Here is an 18,584-nt window from a genome sequence, read left to right on the forward strand (position 1 = left end):
GTCAGGTCAAGGTCTTCAGCAATAGGCTCTTAAAATGTTGTTATGATTCCTTTTCACTCCACTTTCATGTCTAAAAAGTAGCTTCTGAATGATGTGGCTTCCATTTTTTTGACATGTTAAGAGGTAGTGAAGTTGAGTGAAAAGGAACCATGAATATTTGTAGAGATGCTCTTTCATACACATAAGTTTGTTTTTGTTTAGAGTATATTTTACAAAGAAATCTGAAAAATCTATCATCTAGTAGGAGAAATTCCAACCATTCCACTATAAAAGAAGGGAGAACAAGTCTTCACAAATGGCAGACTCTGCTTCAAAATGGTGATCACATTTTTCTAGCAATGTACTTTTTTCTACAACTCCTTTGATTTTCCTATTAGATACCCAGCGAGTAAGACTTTTGTGATTCTCTGTTATTCTTACAAATATACCTTCTGTACTTAAACATGATTCCTGCCCTTTACAAGATCTGTTCATTGGATGAATGAATGAATGAATGAATGAATGAATGAATTTTACCAAAGAAAACATTGATATTCAAAGGGGATTAAACATTTGTTCATTCCTGGAGGCTAACTGACATTTTTTCTAGGAATACTGAAAGATTTATGCCATAACTAGATGGCTTATGAAGATTTCATTCATCTCTGAATTTTCTAGGGTTTCTTGATGTAGGAAATCACAACTTTGTCCAGGATCAACTTTGTGTAAAGATGTGGAGAAAATACAGAATGAATTTTCTGTCTCACTGGTTCTGTCCATCTACTAAACTGGAGACATTGTCTAACCATCAAATGGCAGCTGATAACCTAAGACATTAGATTTAGCATATTAGCTGCATATCCTCTTAGACAAACTACATCTGCACAAACAAAATATGTACTAGTCTTAGAATACAATCTGCTGAGTTACAAACTGAGAGAGTAAAAATAAGCAGTTAGTGAGTAGTATTAACAAACATGTCTATCATGGAGCGGACTGAATTATATGAAAAAGTAAGGTAGAAAGAAATGTAAGACTTTGTGAAGGAGCCATCACTGAACATAAATTATCCATTAGCTACATATTCTGGTAAGCTAAAGATGAGTAGTTGTTACTCAACAGTCACAAGTTCTTCTTATGATATTCAGATTCTTCTGGATTACTTCTGAAAATAAGGAATGCTGAACCTATTTTATTTGTTTTCAAGATATTGAAGACTTTGAAACCAAAACCAGAAGCACAGTATCTGTCCGAGAAGGTCAAGGAGTGGTACTCCTCTGCGGCCCACCACCACATTTTGGAGGTAGGTTATGGGTAGTTTGTGTCTGCCATCCATTAGGTTCCATCAGAAGATGGAGGTACAGAGGGTCTTACAATCATTGACATTCCACAATACACTCACAAGAACTACCAAAGCCCTGAGAACCGTATAGACAGTTCTGCATCCCAATGTTTTATTTAAAATTATCTTTTTGTTTAGCTATGGAAAACCTGTTCCAACTTGGTTTAATCATAGATGATAGAAATGTAAAACAATTTTAAACTGGTTATTCTAGTACAATGAAAGTCAAAAGTCAAAACAGAAGTTGAGTAAGACAGATGTTCTCTTTGTCAACTCCCAATGAGAAAGAATTTGTTGATTTTTTTTTAAAGCAAAATGCTCTCACTGTTATGTCCTAAGTCCTATGAAACTAAGTCGGTGAGTACCACAAGAAAAATTAAAGTAAGAACTTTGTAATAACCAAGGCTTTTGGATGAGAATGAAGAAAATCTTATTTTCCATAGAGAACCATCTGCATGATTCCATGGATTCATGAAGATGTCGGTGTATCACAATAACTTCCTCCTATATAGGTTTAGCACTTGCCAACAGGGACTTCATCTCTTTGAAGATAAGTATGAAATAATGTTCTTTGGTTTTTGTTGTAGATCTTAACATATCTTTGTGTCTTTTCATGTCTCCTGCTATGTCTCTGTCTCTACTGTCATATTTTCATTCAGAGCTTTTTTATTCCCTTAAGTAGGTTTATTCCCAAGTGTCAGATGTTCATTCGTTTAAGATTTTCCCCAATGGAAAAGTTTTATCTGTTTCTTTTATTATAAGAAAATTATTGATTTTTGTGTGGTGTCTTTTGCTACTTTGCCAGATTTGTTTACTGGCTAGGAGTCTTTTTATGCAATCTCTGGTGTTTTCTACATATAGAATCATATGATCTTCAAAGAGGAATAAATTAAAATCATTCTTACTTCTTTTCTTCCAGTTTTATTTATTTCTCCTGTCTGATTGGTAGGGCTGCCATTTTATACTATACTGGATAACAGCAGTGTCTATCTTCACAATGTTAATGGTTCTAGAGGAGAAAATGTTTTATTATTCCTTATTAATCATGACATTAGCTACAGGTTTTTCAGTTATTCTGAGCTGTGATACTTCTATATCTAATTTATTCAAATATTATAAAATGCCTTATTTAATTGGGTATATGTGAGAGTTTGTTGATTTTTATGATATAAATTATTTCTAATTCTTATATGATGATATCAATATTACCTCTCTTAAAAAGTCATTATAAACTTCATAGTGACACTAGGTCATAAAGGCTGGTGCCTTTTAGAGCAATTTCTGTATAACATAGTTTTGTGCCTTTCTGTTGACACACAACTAGCACAGTGAACAAGAGAGTCGTTCTGCATTAAGGAAGAAGTCATAATAATAAGTCACATTGTTTGTCTAGTATGTTCACAAAAGTTTATTCAAAATATCTCTTAACAATTGAAGTCTGTGAAATAAACTTGAATGAGTTTTATAAAGAAAATTCTATGAACAAAAGAAAAATAACGTTTGAATTCTATATGTTTGTCTGGCAAAAAGGGTTTGTGAGTGCAAAAAGAAGAAATGAAAATCAGTTTGTAGATTTTCCATGGAAATGTGCATCAGTAACATGGATCATAACAATGTAAGTCTTCTAGCACATAGCCATTAAAGCAGAGCAGCTGGGGTTTTAACTAGATCATCTATGCCTGCTTGCCACAGATCATCATGGCTGGACTATTGACATTATCTCATAAAAGGAGGAGTTTGAGATGGTCATTGGACTTTCATCTGAGATTCCATCCACCATTCCCAAGCAATTGTATGCAACATTGCCCTCATTGCACATGGTCTTGTCTGGGGTTATATACAGAGAGATATATTTTGTATTCTGAGTGGGTTAATGGAAAGGGAATCCATCTACATGACTGTGCAGAAAGCATCATCTATACTGGGTAAAGATCTTCCCATGTAATTTTGTTGTCACTACTACTCAGGCCAACAACCCCTCACTTATGCTGTAAGTATGTAAAATATATTCCTTGGATCTATAGTATGAACATTCGTGGATGTGATAGTTTGTATATGCTTGTCCCAGGGAGTGGAACTGTTAGAAGGGGTAGGTGTGGCCTTGTTGGAGAACATGTGTCACTGACCTTGTTGCCTTTAAGGCCCTCATCCTAGCTGCCTGGAAGTCAGTATTCTGATACCAGGCTTCAGACGAAGATGTAGAACTCTCAGCTCTTTCCTGTACTGTGCCTGCCTAGATGATTCATGCTCCTACCTTGTTGATAATGGACTGAACCTCTGAACCTTCAAGCCAGTCCCAATTAAATGGTGCTCTTTTTAAAAATTAGATATTTTCTTTATATACATTTCAAATGTTCTTCCCTTTCCTGGTTCCCGTCTGAAATACCCCCTACTCCTACCACCCTCCCCCTGCTCACTAACCAACCCTTTCCCACTTCCTGGCTCTGGCATTCCTCTACTTTGGGACATAGAGCCTTCTCAGGACCAAGGGCGTCTCTTCCCATAGATGACTGACTAGGCCACTCTTTGCTATATATGCAGCTGGATCCATGAGTCCCACCATGTGTACTCTTTGGTTGGTGGTTTAGTTCCTGGGAGATCTGGAGGTACTGGTTGGTTCATATTGTTGTTCTTCCTACTGCAAACTTCTTCAGCTCCTTGGGTCCTTTATCTAGCTCCTTCATTGGGGACCCTGGGCTCAGTCCAGTGGATGGCTGTGGGCATCCACTTCTGTATTTGTCAGACACTGGCAGGGCCTCTCAGGAGACAACTATATTGGGCTCCTATCAGCAAGCACTTGTTGGCATCCACAATAGTGTCTGGGTTTGGTGATTGTATGTGGGATGGATCCTCAGGTAGGTCAGTCTCTGAATTGTCATTCCCTCAATCTCTGCTCTACACTTTGTCTCTATAATGCCCTCCATGGGTATTTTCTTCCCCCTTCTAAGAAGGATCAAAGTATCTACACTTTGGTCTTCCTTCTTCTTTAGTTTCATTTAGTTTGTGGACTATATCTTGGGTATTCTGAGCTTCTGGGCTAATATCCACTTATCAGAGAGTGCATACCATTTGTGTTCTTTTGTGATTGGGTTACCTCACTGAGGATGATATTCTCCAGATCCATAAGAATTTCCTTAAGAATTTCATAAATTCATTGTTTTTAATAGCTGAGTAGTACTCCATTGTATAAATATGCCACATTTTCTGTATCCATTCCTCTGTTGTTAAGTCTTACTTAGCCAGGTTGTATGTTCACAGCACTAAAACCCTAAGACAGTGGGGTTACTTAAATTTTTCTTTGAGATAGTTTGAGGAGGGGGTAGACTGGGTTTAGGAATCCTAGTGAGAGAGATTTTCTTCCTTTAGTATTATAACATTACAATATAACATGACATAGCATTAAAAGTTAACCCGATATAAAAATATAATCTAACATAACCTGATAATATAACATCAATAGACCATAAAGTATTATTGTCCTCCAGCTGAACAGATATTATTAAGAATTTATTTCTCTTTCTCTTTTTGAATGAATAAATTAAAGCTGATTTCTAGCATTGATATATTATAAAATCTTTCTACCTACATTTAACATTAACCAAAAGTGTAGACAGGCTATCACTCTGGGAGGAGGGGTTGTGAGGATGGAGGATGGAGGACAGAGAATGGAGGATGGAGGAGGACTTTAGGGAGGTTGAAGTTATCCTATCACAGAATGGACTCATGAAATCAAAAAGAAGCCCATGTGCTTATATTGAAAACAATCATGATATAGGTTATAACTTCAGTACATATTATTTTAATAAAGTCAGATATGATTTTTATATGCTCTCTCATTTAAAATTATGGTATTTTTTCTTTGAAACATATATATATATGATATATATCACATATATATAATAATCAATATTTAAAGATAAAATACTTGTTTGGGATCTTAGCTTTTAGATTGGTCTCCATTGCCAGATGACAATAGAGGGGACCATGTGGCATAGTAAAATGCTCTTTCATATAAAGAGAAAAAAGGGAGAGTATAGGATCATACTGTCTCCTTTGAGGCCATAATTTCTGTAACCTTAAGACCTTCCACTAAGCGCTATTACCAAAAGGTCTACTATTTCACTGTACCACCACTACATCATCTATGCTTTTAACTGGATGGACTTTGGTAGGGGTAGCATTTAATATCAAAACTATGGATATGTAATTGGGAGTTTCATGATGGTTATATTCTTCCCTTGTTCATATAATTCTCAGTTATCTGACTTTATTGGCCAGATGATAAGAATACTGGCAATTCTTCCAGACCTGGATCCTATCTACAGGACACAATGAGGTCACTACTGTTCTAGGGAATTTAACACTATTTTCTGAAAGACAAAAAATGCAATCACTACATTGTAGTGATTCTTTGAATTGCAGTTTGGTACTTTAGCAAATATATTTTTTTCTAATAATTATCTGAATATTTCCAAAGTCATGTCCTTCCTTATAGACATATGAGCTAGACAGAAAACAATCTTTCCATCAAGAATTCTTACCTCCAGGGTAAGCTTTGATTGAAGGCATCAGTCATTTGAAACAAAAGTTTGCACAAGTCATCCACAATGCACTTTTATGTATAATACTCTAAAATTTAGAGAACCATAAGAAAACCCTCTAAGACAAAGCCCCAAGTTGATCATGAAAGGATGACATACATCCATACACATACATCCATATAGATATGTACATAAAAAAGGTGATGATGTACCTATCAGTTGATTTCTGTATATTCATCATCATATGAAACTTTATTGTAAAATGGCAATAAAGAAATAATTCATGTTTTAAGTAATGAAAAATCATCTTTTTAAACAGATAAGTCTTTACCATAGCCAAAGGAAATCTTCCCCTTAACTTTGGAGATAAGATATTGTCAATCATTTCCTTATAAAAATTGTGAATTTCTAGTTTGTTTTAATAGAACTATCATTTCATCTTTGCAGGTCCAACTTTTAGTCAGATAGAACCATTCACTGTGTGTCAGTGTTTCAGATCAACTGTGCCTGTGGAGGAAGATAGTACTGTTGTGTGAGCTTAGTGTTTGTATTCACATCATAAAGATGTTGACAATTTAACTTAAGTGGAAAATCACTCTAAGGAAAGGCTCAAAATCGTGTTGTTAAAAAATGGGAGAGAAGAAAATTATACTGAGAAAAGTGGCAAATTTGCATATTCTTTTTCTCCTAGTTTGTGTGTCTTCTCTTTCTGGAGCAAATAAAATGATGTTGTCTTATTTGGTAGGCAATCATCACAGCACATACATCACTCATGTCAAGCTTGGTAAGCATGCCTGTTAAACCCAGTACTAAAGAGACAATGGAGGTAGTATTATGAGTTGATGACACCTTGTTTCATAGTGATTTTAAGACCAGCCTATGATCCATACTGACGGTATGTTTCAAAACCCAAACCAATTAATCAATTAGCTAACTAATTAATTAATTAATCCTAAATCTCCTTGAATATGCAAAAGACATAAGAGATGTTGACATATTAATTATAATCCCACATCATTTATTGAGTATTCATATTTTATAATCACTTCATAAATATTTTTGTAAACTTAATAAGTACCCTTGATTTTTCTATGTTCATAGGGAACAGTGGATGAAACGACAGTCATTTACTTTACAAATCATATTAAAAGTTAATAATAATGATAACAGCTATTAAGAAGTAGAAAATTCAATAGCAGAGGATAGGGGATAGTAGACATTGCTAATACTTGTCTTTAGTTAAAGAATTACTGCTTGAGTATTCTGGAAGAAAGATGAAGATATAGGTGCATTTTGTCTAAAGATAATTTAGGCATATATATATTATATGTGTGTGTATGTATATGTGTAAGTTTATGTGTATGCATGTGCATGGAATCTATGGTGACACCATATCTGGAACATTAGAGGAACAAGAGAAACATCAGTGTAGACAGAAAAAGTCATTAAAATGCGTATCAATGAAATTGCAGAATCCTACTCTAATATATTTAAGGCCTTTAATTTAATTTTGTTTCATTTCCTGAATAAGATCAGAATATATTAAATCAAATTGAGCAGGAGGAAGACCCACTTCCTGTGACTTCCATTTTTATTATTCCCCAATCAAGAAGATTATCATTTTGAAGTTTGACTATAATACTGAGGTGAGAGATGTTGCACTTAGACCCATTGATAACTGTCAATAAATCATAACTTATGATCTTCAGTCTGTTTGTAGAAAGTATAATGGAAATATTTTCCTTAAAATTTGGATGGATATTAGATGAGACATTTGAGAATAAACATTGGGTCAGTGTCCTTGGAGTAAGCAAGTTGAAATTAGATGTTATTAATTAATGGTATGGAAAAACAAAAGGGAGAGCAAGGAGATAAAATGAGGTGAAGATGATTGGAAATTTAGTTTCATGTTATTCTTTTTGAGAATTTCATACACTATACCCTCCCACCTTTCTACTCACCAAAATTCATGTTCTTTCTATATAAAAGCAAACAAAGATATCAAAACAAAAAAGGAAACACACGTATACACATTCACACATGTGGAAGAATTTAGCCAAATAGTCCTGAATATAGGGCCTGCATTACAGCACTGTTGGAATACCCAGTGTCATTCTCTTGAAGAAAACTAGCTTTCACTTTCCCAACTGGTGCCAACTGTGGATACCTTCTTGGATACAAGTGGGAGTTCGTGCCAGTTTCTCTTTCTCCATGCTGGGTTATTTCTCCATTTTGTCTGGCTTATTCTTGTGAGAGTCTTGCCCATTTTTCCATAACTCTATGAGTTCATACTGCATCAGCTGTGTTTATACAACACTGCTCAGCTTAGTATATATTAACTAATTTTTTTTTTTTTGCCATCAGCAGTTTATTCTTATGTTACATAAAACAACAGCACTCTGAAATGTTCACAGCTCCATTTCTACTTATGCTAATAAATTTGTCCATTGAAAACCACACTTGAAGGGAAAAAAGAGATCTCCAAATGAGCTACATTTCACTTGGTTTATGGCAACAACCAGTGACTGTGTCCTTTACGCCTATGGATACTGCACACACCATGCTCATTCTTACACACACACACTTCCCCAGCTCACACAATGCGTACTGTGGGGCACAGTGACATTGATCACAAGAAGCTCTCTGCCCACGCACTCTAAGGCCCACAGGATTGCTCTCGCTGGCAGGCTTGAAGCATTGTTGTAGTGTCCCCCATGCTAACAACAAGAGCACCTCGTAGCTATCATATCTTCATACTCTTTGTAAGCAATGGAGGCATTGGGTTCAATGGTCAACAAGCTCAAGGGGCTATATTTACTGGGCACACATGAAGGCCTTGGCACTGAGGGGTCCAGATTCTCATAGATGATACTCTGGACCATGGTGTGCACAGGAGAGCCGTACCGATGCCTGACTGCCCTTGGACAGTCTCCTTTACAGTACCTAGGGTTGTACCTATGTGGGGCCACAATCCAGTTGTCCCATTTGAGCTGACTTAAGCTCAGTCTGAAGTCATGGAGTTCACACTCATTTGGGGGGAAAGAAATTGTCTGAAGTACTCACTGAGGTTGAAGGATACTGTAAGAAGTGGACCCTTTGCTTCGGAGTGGAAGACTTTCTGCCCTCGATGGTGCAGGTCAAAGAAATAATGGTGAGACCGGGTTACAGTGATTAGTCAGGTAGCGTACAGATTTTAAATCAACAGTTCACTGAATGTCTTTTCTGCAGAATTGGAATGCCAAAGAAGAAAGCTTTAGTTCATTTTTATTGTCTTGTGGTTTGCTTTTTGTTTTCGCCTAAATATCATCTAGCAGGCATAGAAAAAGCCCACAGAGCAACAGTTCAATGCTACCAAATTTCCCAGACCTCTTTCTGCTCTGCTAAACAGGAGCTCTGCTCTCTACCTCTGTCCCTCTGTCCCTTTGTCCTTCTCTCCCAGGTAAGCTCTCATGTAACATGGTGAGACATTTGACTAAGAAGCTGGAGTAAATGCCTAGGAAACATAATTTGATCAAAACCCAGAAAGGCCACACATAGATAGTATTTCTTGTCACATGTATGTGTGAGATGTTGAGTACCTCTATCGTCATAGTTGTTAGGGTTTCTCTAACTGTGCTAAAACACCATAACCAAAAGTAACTTGAGGATTAAAGGGCTTATTTATCTTATGTATTCCTGGACATAGTCCACTGCAGAATGGCAAGGTAGGAACTCAAGTCAGAAACTGAGCGAGAGGGCATGGAGAGATGAGGCTTACTAGCTTGCCCCTTACAGCTTGCTCAGCTAGGAAGATAGCACCTAGAACAACCTAACCCAGAGGTAGTAAACAGTGGGCTAGGTGCTCTCATAGCAACCATTAATCAAGAAAATAGCCAAAAGGCCTGCCCAAAAAAGGCAACCTGGTGGGTGACATTTTCTCAATTAAGGTTCCCTTTCTTAGAATGGTTCTAGCTTATGTCAAGATAATAAATAATAACCAAGAAACTATGCATTTTGCAGTCCATATAACCAATTTCATATTTCAGTTCATTTGCCTTTTCAGGGAATGTATCTCACTTTTGTAACTTTAGTAATCACTGTAACATTATTAATTTGTTCAAGATTTTATATCTGGGATTCAAGGATGCCATGGGACTATCAATGGGTTTATACTTATACATGACTTAGATGAATGTCTAAGTATTACAAAATGTATAGAAAGGCATATGAACATTGGATTGTATAGCTTAAAATGCATGAACAGTGTTGTAACCTGGAAGTATATGACTTTACCACTCCTATAACAGACCAATGTTCAATTCGGTAAGTCACATTTTTACTAAAATTCCTTCCCAGAGAGAGCCATAAAGGAACATCTCGACATTTTCCCTGGAACACAAGGGTAAACTCAAGCACTATTTCACTGAAGTGCATTCTGGGGAAACAATTAATTTTTTGAGTTTACCTGCAGAAACTAGGTCAGAGGTTAAGTAAATAGAGATATTCCTTAAACATTCACTGTACCCTGAAAGCCTTAACCTCCGCAGCTGTTTTCTCAAAAGCTGTACAGGTGGACACTTTGCTGATGTCCTCCATGGCCTATGTATAGTCGAGCCCCTTTCCAAGAGCACTTGTTGCACTTTCCTGTGTACACGAACATATGCCCACAGTGAAGAGAACAAAACATAAAACTGTATAGGTCACTGTTCAAGAATTCTGGCCAGGCAGTGGTGGCGCACACCTTTAATCCCAGCACTTGGGAGGCAGAGACAGGCAGATTTCTGAGTTCGAGGCTAGCCTGGTCTACAGAGTGAGTTCCAGGACAGCCAGGGCTACACAGAGAAACCCTGTCTTGAAAAACCAAAAAAAAAAAAAAAAAAAAAAAAAAAAAAAGATTATGCATCATTTTTGACTACTAGATGCCACACGGACAACACATGTACCATCATCTTGTCATTGTATGTAAATGAGAATGTACTCAGATCTTGAGAGAAAGCTTTTAGATGTCGTAAGCCATCCTTGCCTGGCAACAGAGTATATAACCCTCTTCTCTGTGTACTTCCATAGAGTATAGATATTACGACGAAGAAAACCTGTATAGTCCTTATACATTTATACACCTAAACTTCTCTATGTTTCTTGAATTTAGAGTTCTCCCAGAGATGGTTCCAAAACAAACTGTGTTTTCACTTCTTCTCTAGGTAGAATTTGCAGTATATAATAAATCCTGGGAATATCTGGAACTCAGCCATAATGGATCCTCATGGGGCCTTTATTGGGTTGTTTGCAATCCCCAAGAATTCCCTTTCCGTAGTTTCAGTGAATAGGTGTGTAAATCAGAAGAGATCTAATAAAATCCTGGTAGCCAAGCAGCGTTTGGAGGCCACATAGGTGATCAAATAGGGACAGATGAAAAGCATGTAAGGACATTTTCAGTATTGCATCATAACTTTGCTCCACACACCCTCAAAGAATTCAAGATAATAAAGGAATTACTATTCTTCGAGTAGATCTTTACTATTGAGCTAGTGTACCCATAATTGATCAACCAAGAGTTCCTCGGCTTGAATCCTAAAGGCTTATGTTACATTTGAAGTATTATAATAAAGTGTACACATTCTGGAATGCCAAAAGCAAGGGAAGATTATCCATTAGTATGAGTATTATATTTCAGAGTCTTTTTATATATATACATATACATATATATGCATATTCACTTCAAGAAACATGATATCAATTTTTAGATCTGTTTTGCAGCCCTATAAAGTTTTGGGAACAGGAGGGTCAATGTTTATTTCTTTGGTCTCTTTTGTCAAAGATCTACAAATATTCCATGTAATGGTTGCATTTGCATTTATATTTTTGTCTTCATATTTTAAATATCACACTAGTACTTGTAAGGCTATTAAATATGTCAAAACTACAATTGTCCTCTGGGGAAATAGGACTAGTTGCATGCTTGAGAGAGCAGCACATCGTTTTCAGTTGCTTACTGCAGATCTGCCATTTTTAATAATAATAGAATTGTAGAGGATGGTGCCAATGAAAAACTACAAGAATGCTCCAGAAAGGACCAATTATTATTCTGTACTAATGTTACTGCTGAATCATCACAATAAGAATTCATCTGCACCATTAATAACAGATAAATGTCATAGAAGGTAGAGAGAATATTTAAGAATCCAATGGCTTTAAACTAAGTGTCTCATGAATTATACATTTAATTAAGAAAAGCCAAATGAGAAGGTTTTTAAACTTCTAACTTGGAAGGCCTATTTTTTTCTTTCCCCATTAAAAAATATACAAATTAAGTCCCAGCTGTGGCTCATGATGAAACTTACAAAAAAGATGCTTCCCCTGCAGGCTAGCTGTGGGCATGAATGAGCAGTGATAGCCCATGTGGGAAGAGAGCAGGGCAGAAGAGAACGATAACGGTAGTAAGAATTTGGAGTGTTATGAGTTGTAACATTACAACTCATGTCTAAAACTAAATGTTTAAGCTATCACATATATACAGTGATTGACAAGTATCTTATGATAGCATGTCAAGTTAAAAAAAAAAACCCAGAAACTTCTCTATCTACAGATGTTCTCTATCTCTGCTGGCTTTTATTTACAAGAAGTTCAGAATAGACTGTCTTACAAATGCTAGCCAGGAGAGATCAGGGAATATATATATATATTTCACATTAGGCCAGGATGAGGGAAGAGGTAAATAATACCACAATATTACAGCATCTCCAGTTTCAAAATAAACAAGGAATGTGCATCCCAAGTCCTCACTGCACTCAGTTTATGTGGCTCTTGGTAATACCATTTGAATCCAAAGTACTATATCATCTATACTTGCTTATTGAGCACCTTTTCAACTGAACTATGTCTCCATCCCCAGTATACTGACATTGTACTGCCTCAGCTTTTTGTTGTTATTTTTTTAGACTAGAGATTGTAATTAATTCCAATATTTCTCCCTTCCCTTTCCTCTCTTCACATCCTCCCATTCACAAGTCGCAACACTCTTTCAAATTTGTGGACATCTTTTTTCATTTGTTACCCTTGTATACATATGTATATGTGTGTATACACATATTTCCAAATATAACCTGTTGAGTCCATACACTATTACTTGTTTATGTTTTTAGGGCTTCCTGGAAAAAGGAAAAGAAATTGGTGTGCTCTTTCCTAGGGAGGTCCACCTTTCTTTTCACAGCTTCACTAAGTTCCCTGTAATTCTTCCTGTAGGGAAGAGGCTTTTCTCTGTTGTTTGGCATGTTCACTTGAGTCATTCCTGTTCAACTCACATTTGGATGAACATGATAAGAAGACATTGCAGGTATAACTTCTGATGGTTTTAGCTCATACAATCTCACAGCAAAGTCCCAATGTCTCTGTATGAAGTAGTACCTAAGTGTAGGTAATTGCTTTTCAGCCATTAGAGCCAGGAGATGAAGAGTTTAAGGCCAATCATAGCTGGATAGGGCAATTAACCAAGATAGGATACTTGTGACCTTGTCTCAAAACAACTACAACAACCATCCCCAAGACCACCACAACAGCAACCATATCCACCATCAGCACCAGCACCACCATGACCATCACTACCACCACAACCACAACATCTCATACATTTCAGTTTGAAGATGAAACCCCTGTAGGACTCCTGTCTTAGAGCAATTACATTAGCTCCAAGTTTCAGTCAAAGAATGTGTATTTCTGCACCTAGAGCTTTAGCTTTTAAATGAGCTTTTAGGGGAGAAAGAATGAGAGGTTCGTCAAGATTTTGTGTATTTGACTTACCATGAGTGTTAGCAATAAACCTTAGAGTTATTTCAAATGACATACGAGCCTGACATCTTATGCAGGTTTTTAGATTGTTCTGATATCACAGAAATAGATGGTGTCAATGAAGTATGGAAAGAACAGTAAGTACCATTCACCTTTAGACTTTAGATCTTGGAAGTTTGGAAGGAATTCGGTGCCCAGGCAGTGGAGTAAAGAGGTAATTGTAGAAGAGTCAAAAGACAGCTTTAAGAGAAGACCAGGGATTAGGCATCTTAAAAATTTAGGTTTGGCTTATACTGCTTACAAATAATAACAGCCTCATTCTGACACTTAATTTTGTCCTGGAGTCTTCAGCATCCTCTTTAGTATATTGGGTATTTTAGTAATTCCCAGTTAACTTTAGAAGACAGTTGTTGGATGGATGAAACTAAAGTACTTTTAACATTTTGTTGTTTTTCTATATATACATTTTCTCATTCTTCCAAAGGGTTTTAAATATTCCACTAGTGAAGAAGGATACACTACACATGGGAACAAATGGGAAAGTCTGAGTATCTGAGATAAAAAATGAATTCACTGAGGGAGAGAAGAAAATTATAGTCTAAGGTCCCAAGATTATAGGTTGATGGATACAAAGATCTCTCGGGCACTAACAGCAACCTGTAATTTTTGTGAAGTGGAAAAGGTTATGTTGCTTTCAGAAAGCTAAGGCATGCTTCTTTGCTCTAAAAGGCCTTGAAAAAAGGATCCCTAAACTGAGACATGGCACTGGAAATTTGTTCAAGATTGTATTTATTTCACAAGATGTCCAAAAGATAAGTGTCAGTGAGAATAGGTGAATCCCAGTTACATCTTTTCCTTCTTTTTATGTTGAGGAAATTTTTCCTATCTAGACACTTCTGTGGTCCAGAATGAAGTCTTTGAGTATCTATTTGATGGAACTGGAGGAGTAGACTGGACTGAGGAAGAGATAGACGTGAATAAAGCTATCTAAAAGAAAGATTCAACAGGGAATGTAGAATGTCCTCAGTATGAGTTTGCAAAAGTAAAGGAATGTTCAGTAGTTCTGAGAAAAGGAGAAAAAATTTAAGGTATAGTTTTGATAATGAAAACCCACCTGTATCATGCATGCATGATCGGGAGTCATCAACTCCTAGGGACACAAAAATACTGAAGATGAATTAGACCATTCCCACATGGGTTACTACCTATGAGATATAACATAAATATTTTGGGGCATCCATAATCACAATTATTCATTCTCTTTCTGATCATATCTAATGTCAGAAAGAGTTCGTTCTTCACCTTAGCAATCACCTATCATAGCTTTCAAGTTTACCAATAGATTTCCATCACCCTCACAAACTCTGGTGATATTCAACTCAAAAGGAAAAAAAGTTTCTTTTCTTTTCTTTCTTTCTTTTTTTTTTTTTTGGTTTGGATGTTGCTGTTCTTGACTTCTGTTATTTTGTTTTATTTGTTTGTTTGGCCATAGACAATATTGGGGATATGGATAATATGGAAGTGTGTGAAGTAAAGTTGCTCTCCTTATAACTACAGAATAAATACAAAAACAAAAACAAAGACAAATAAAGGGACAGATTTGCTTCGGTCACTTTTATGGCATGCCATACAAACTGCAGAAGTCTCACATTAGGCACTTATTAAGTTTTAAAGATTCCACCAACTCCCAACAGTGCTAGACTGGGAAATGAAACATTTAGTGCATTCCACATTCAAGCTGTAACATTGTTCCTTTTTTTGTTTTCTTCGAGACAGGGTTTCTCTGTGTCACCCTGGCTGTCCTGGTACTCACTCTGTAAACCAGGCTGGCCTCGAACTCAGAAATCCGCCTTCCTCTGCCTCGCAAGTGCTGGGATTAAAGGCCTGAGACACCACTGCCCGGCAACTTTGTTCTTAATTATTTCAAGGACCCAATAACATCCTGTCCCATTCACCAGCCTCAATTCTGTCTTGTGCTTCTGTGGTCCGACGGCCTTTTCTTTACCCTGTCAACATTTGGGATGGGCTTAGTCTTTGCATATATTTATCTGTAGCTAAAAATACATGGTTCTCATTTTTCTATTTTATTCCTAACGTAGCTTCTAAAATTGGCTATGTTTTGTCCAATATTTCTTGTTACACTTGAGGTTGATCAATTCTTTCTTACTAAAGTCTCCTATAAATATAACATGAAAACTCAGCTTCCTAAATCCCATGGACTTGGTTAACAAAGCAGATTGTGTGATAGGTTTATGGAATAGAACTAAATTGAACAATAGAAGCCAAATTACTTATCTGTACTTTTGTAGATTTTACAATGTTTTGAATGCATATCAGATTGGGAATCAATGCCTGAAGAAAATGTAATATTCTGTCATGAGCAGTTTGAAGTAACAGTACAAGAGTTATCATTCTTTTATGAGCTGACACTCATCCCCATATGCAGCTCTTCTGACACTACTGCCTTTTTGTGTTTATTTTTATTTCCATTTACATACAGAGAACATGAAAATTTAAATTCCAGTGTGGCCGAAACATTATACAGCTAGTAAAAATGTTGTGTATTTTCTACACCTATTAGGAAAACTACTACCAAAAATCCACATGCCTCTGCCTCTCAAGTGCTGTGATTTAAGGCGTGTGTCACCACTGCCTGGCTCTACACCATATCTTTATTCCTGAAAAATGTACTTGAAATTTTTTTGAAGTGGAGAGAGAGAAAGGCAGACACAGAGACAGAAGAGAGACAAAGAGATACAGAGAGATGGGGGTCTATATTAGTTAAATTTATGAGAAAAATAGTTGATTTTGGCTCATAGGTCTTCATACATCATATTAAGAGAAGCATGACAATAGGAACATGAAAGCAGCCAGGATGTCAGAAAGGAGAAAGATACAGTGACAGAGACAGAGAGAGAGAGAGAGAGAGAGAGAGAGAGAGAGAGAGAGAGAGAGAGAGAGAGAGAGAGAGAGAGAGAGAGAGAGAGAGAGAGAGAGAGAGAGAGATCATGCATAGTCACCGGCTCACTTATTGCTGACTTGATTTCTTGACTTCGTACAATTCAGCACATTCTTCCTAGGGAAAGGTCCTGTTCTCAGTGGGATGGATCTTTTCATATTAGCTAACATAATTAAGCTGTGTCTCCACCCCAGACATGGCCACAGGCCAAAACAGTAACTGAGGCATCTGAGACTTAAAAGGACATGCATGGTATGAATTCACTGATAATTGGGTATTAGCCATAAAGTACAGAATATCCATGGTGAAACCTACAGACCATAAGAAGTTTAACAAGATGGCCCAATGAGGATGCTTTAATACCACTTAAAAGGGGTAACAAAATAATCATGTGAGGCAGCGGGAGGGCGGTATCTGGGTGGGAGAGGGGAGGCCAAAAGGAAAAGGAGGAAGGATCAGATATGTGGGGTGGAACAGGAGAGAAGCCCAGAAGTCCAAAATAATGATTGGAAATATTCAGCCTCTAGGAGTCTGGATTGGAGGACCCCTTAGGAACCACCAGAGACTTAGGAGGTGAGAGACTCCCAGGATTCAATGGGAGTGGCCTTAGCCAAAATGTCCGACAGTGGGGAAAGGAAACCTGCGGAGATAACCTCCAGTAGGTAGACAAGTCCCCAAGTACAGGGAGAGGTTTATCAAAGCACTATCAAAGTTTATGACATAGAATAGTTCCTATCTAAAAGAAATGTAGGGACAAAAATGGAATAGAGTCTGAAGGAAAGGCCGTTCAATGACTGGCCGAACTTGGAATCCATTTTATGAGTGAACACCAAAACCTGACAATATTATTGATGCTAAGGTATGTGTTTACCAACAGGAGCCGAGGATGGCTGTCCTCTGAGAGGTTTTACCAGTAGCTAACTGAGACAGATATATACAGACAACCATTTGACTGAGTTCCGGGACCCCTATGGAAGAGTTAGGGGAAGGATTAAGGGACCTGAAGGAGATTGCAACCTCATAGGAAGAACAAAAGTCTCAACTAACCCTGACCCCTGGGAGCACCCAGAGTCAAAGCCCCCAACAAAATAGTAGGCATGAGGCCCCTGGCACATATGTAATAGAGGACTGCCTTCTCCTGCCTTATTGTGAAAGGATATGCCTAATCTTCTAGAGACTTAAGGCCATAGAGAAGAGACATTCCCAGGGGGCAGAGGCACTCTCTCAGAGGCAAAGTAGAGGAGGAATGGGATGAAAAGCTGTAGGAAGGGGAACCAGGATGAGGGACAACATCTGGAACGTAAATAAATAAAATAATTATTTTTTTAAAAAAAGAAAAGATAATATCTTCTAGTTGATTCTAAGTTGTATCAAATTCACAAGTAACCTTATCCATCACCATGATCTTATTGGAGGAGTCCATATCTTTTTAATATTTATTTCTTTATTACTATTTCAGCTAAAGTTTTCACTATACATACACTAGTTAATTTAAAATCACTGTTAATAGGTACTCATGTCTCCCAATACTTGAGAGTTCAAAGAGAGTATAGGACAGCATAATTAGTAAAGAATTTTTCAAAAGATCTCCTTACAGCTGTGAAAGACAGCTGCTATATATAGTGTCTTGATTCTACATTAAGATTAAAAACATCCCTATCTCTATCCATCTATCCATCCATTCATCTATCTATCCATCCATCCATCCATCCATCCATCCATCCATCCATCCATCCATCCATCTATCCATCCATCCATCCATCCATCCATCCATCCATCCATCCATCCATCTATCTATCTATCTATCTATCTATCTATCTATCTATCCTATTCAATGATGCAAGACCTCTCTCTGAACAAGAGGTCATTGATTGCATGGACTATTCTTTGGTTACCCTGACTTTCTTGTGTATAAATATTTATTCACACGAGGATATTTTATTTGCCTAACTGTTTAATGTTTCTCTTCTCCACTCTGTTACTATGGACTTATTTCCCT

At 37.0% G+C, this 18,584-nt stretch overlaps 1 protein-coding gene across 3 annotated transcripts in view; it reads left to right on the top strand.

Annotated features, from left to right (window-relative positions):
- The window catches only part of Cntn6 (contactin 6), a 346,549-nt gene that overhangs the window by 200,419 nt on the left and 127,546 nt on the right, over positions 1 to 18,584 (top strand). For all 3 annotated transcript variants that reach the window (XM_031382777.1, XM_031382779.1, XM_031382778.1), the window contains exon 5: positions 1,187 to 1,282. In XM_031382777.1, coding sequence (XP_031238637.1) covers positions 1,187 to 1,282 — 96 coding nt within the window. The remainder of the gene's footprint in view (positions 1 to 1,186; positions 1,283 to 18,584) is intronic.

This window comes from Mastomys coucha, unplaced genomic scaffold (assembly GCF_008632895.1).
Source record: "Mastomys coucha isolate ucsf_1 unplaced genomic scaffold, UCSF_Mcou_1 pScaffold20, whole genome shotgun sequence".
NCBI classification, from domain to species: Eukaryota; Metazoa; Chordata; class Mammalia; order Rodentia; family Muridae; genus Mastomys; species Mastomys coucha.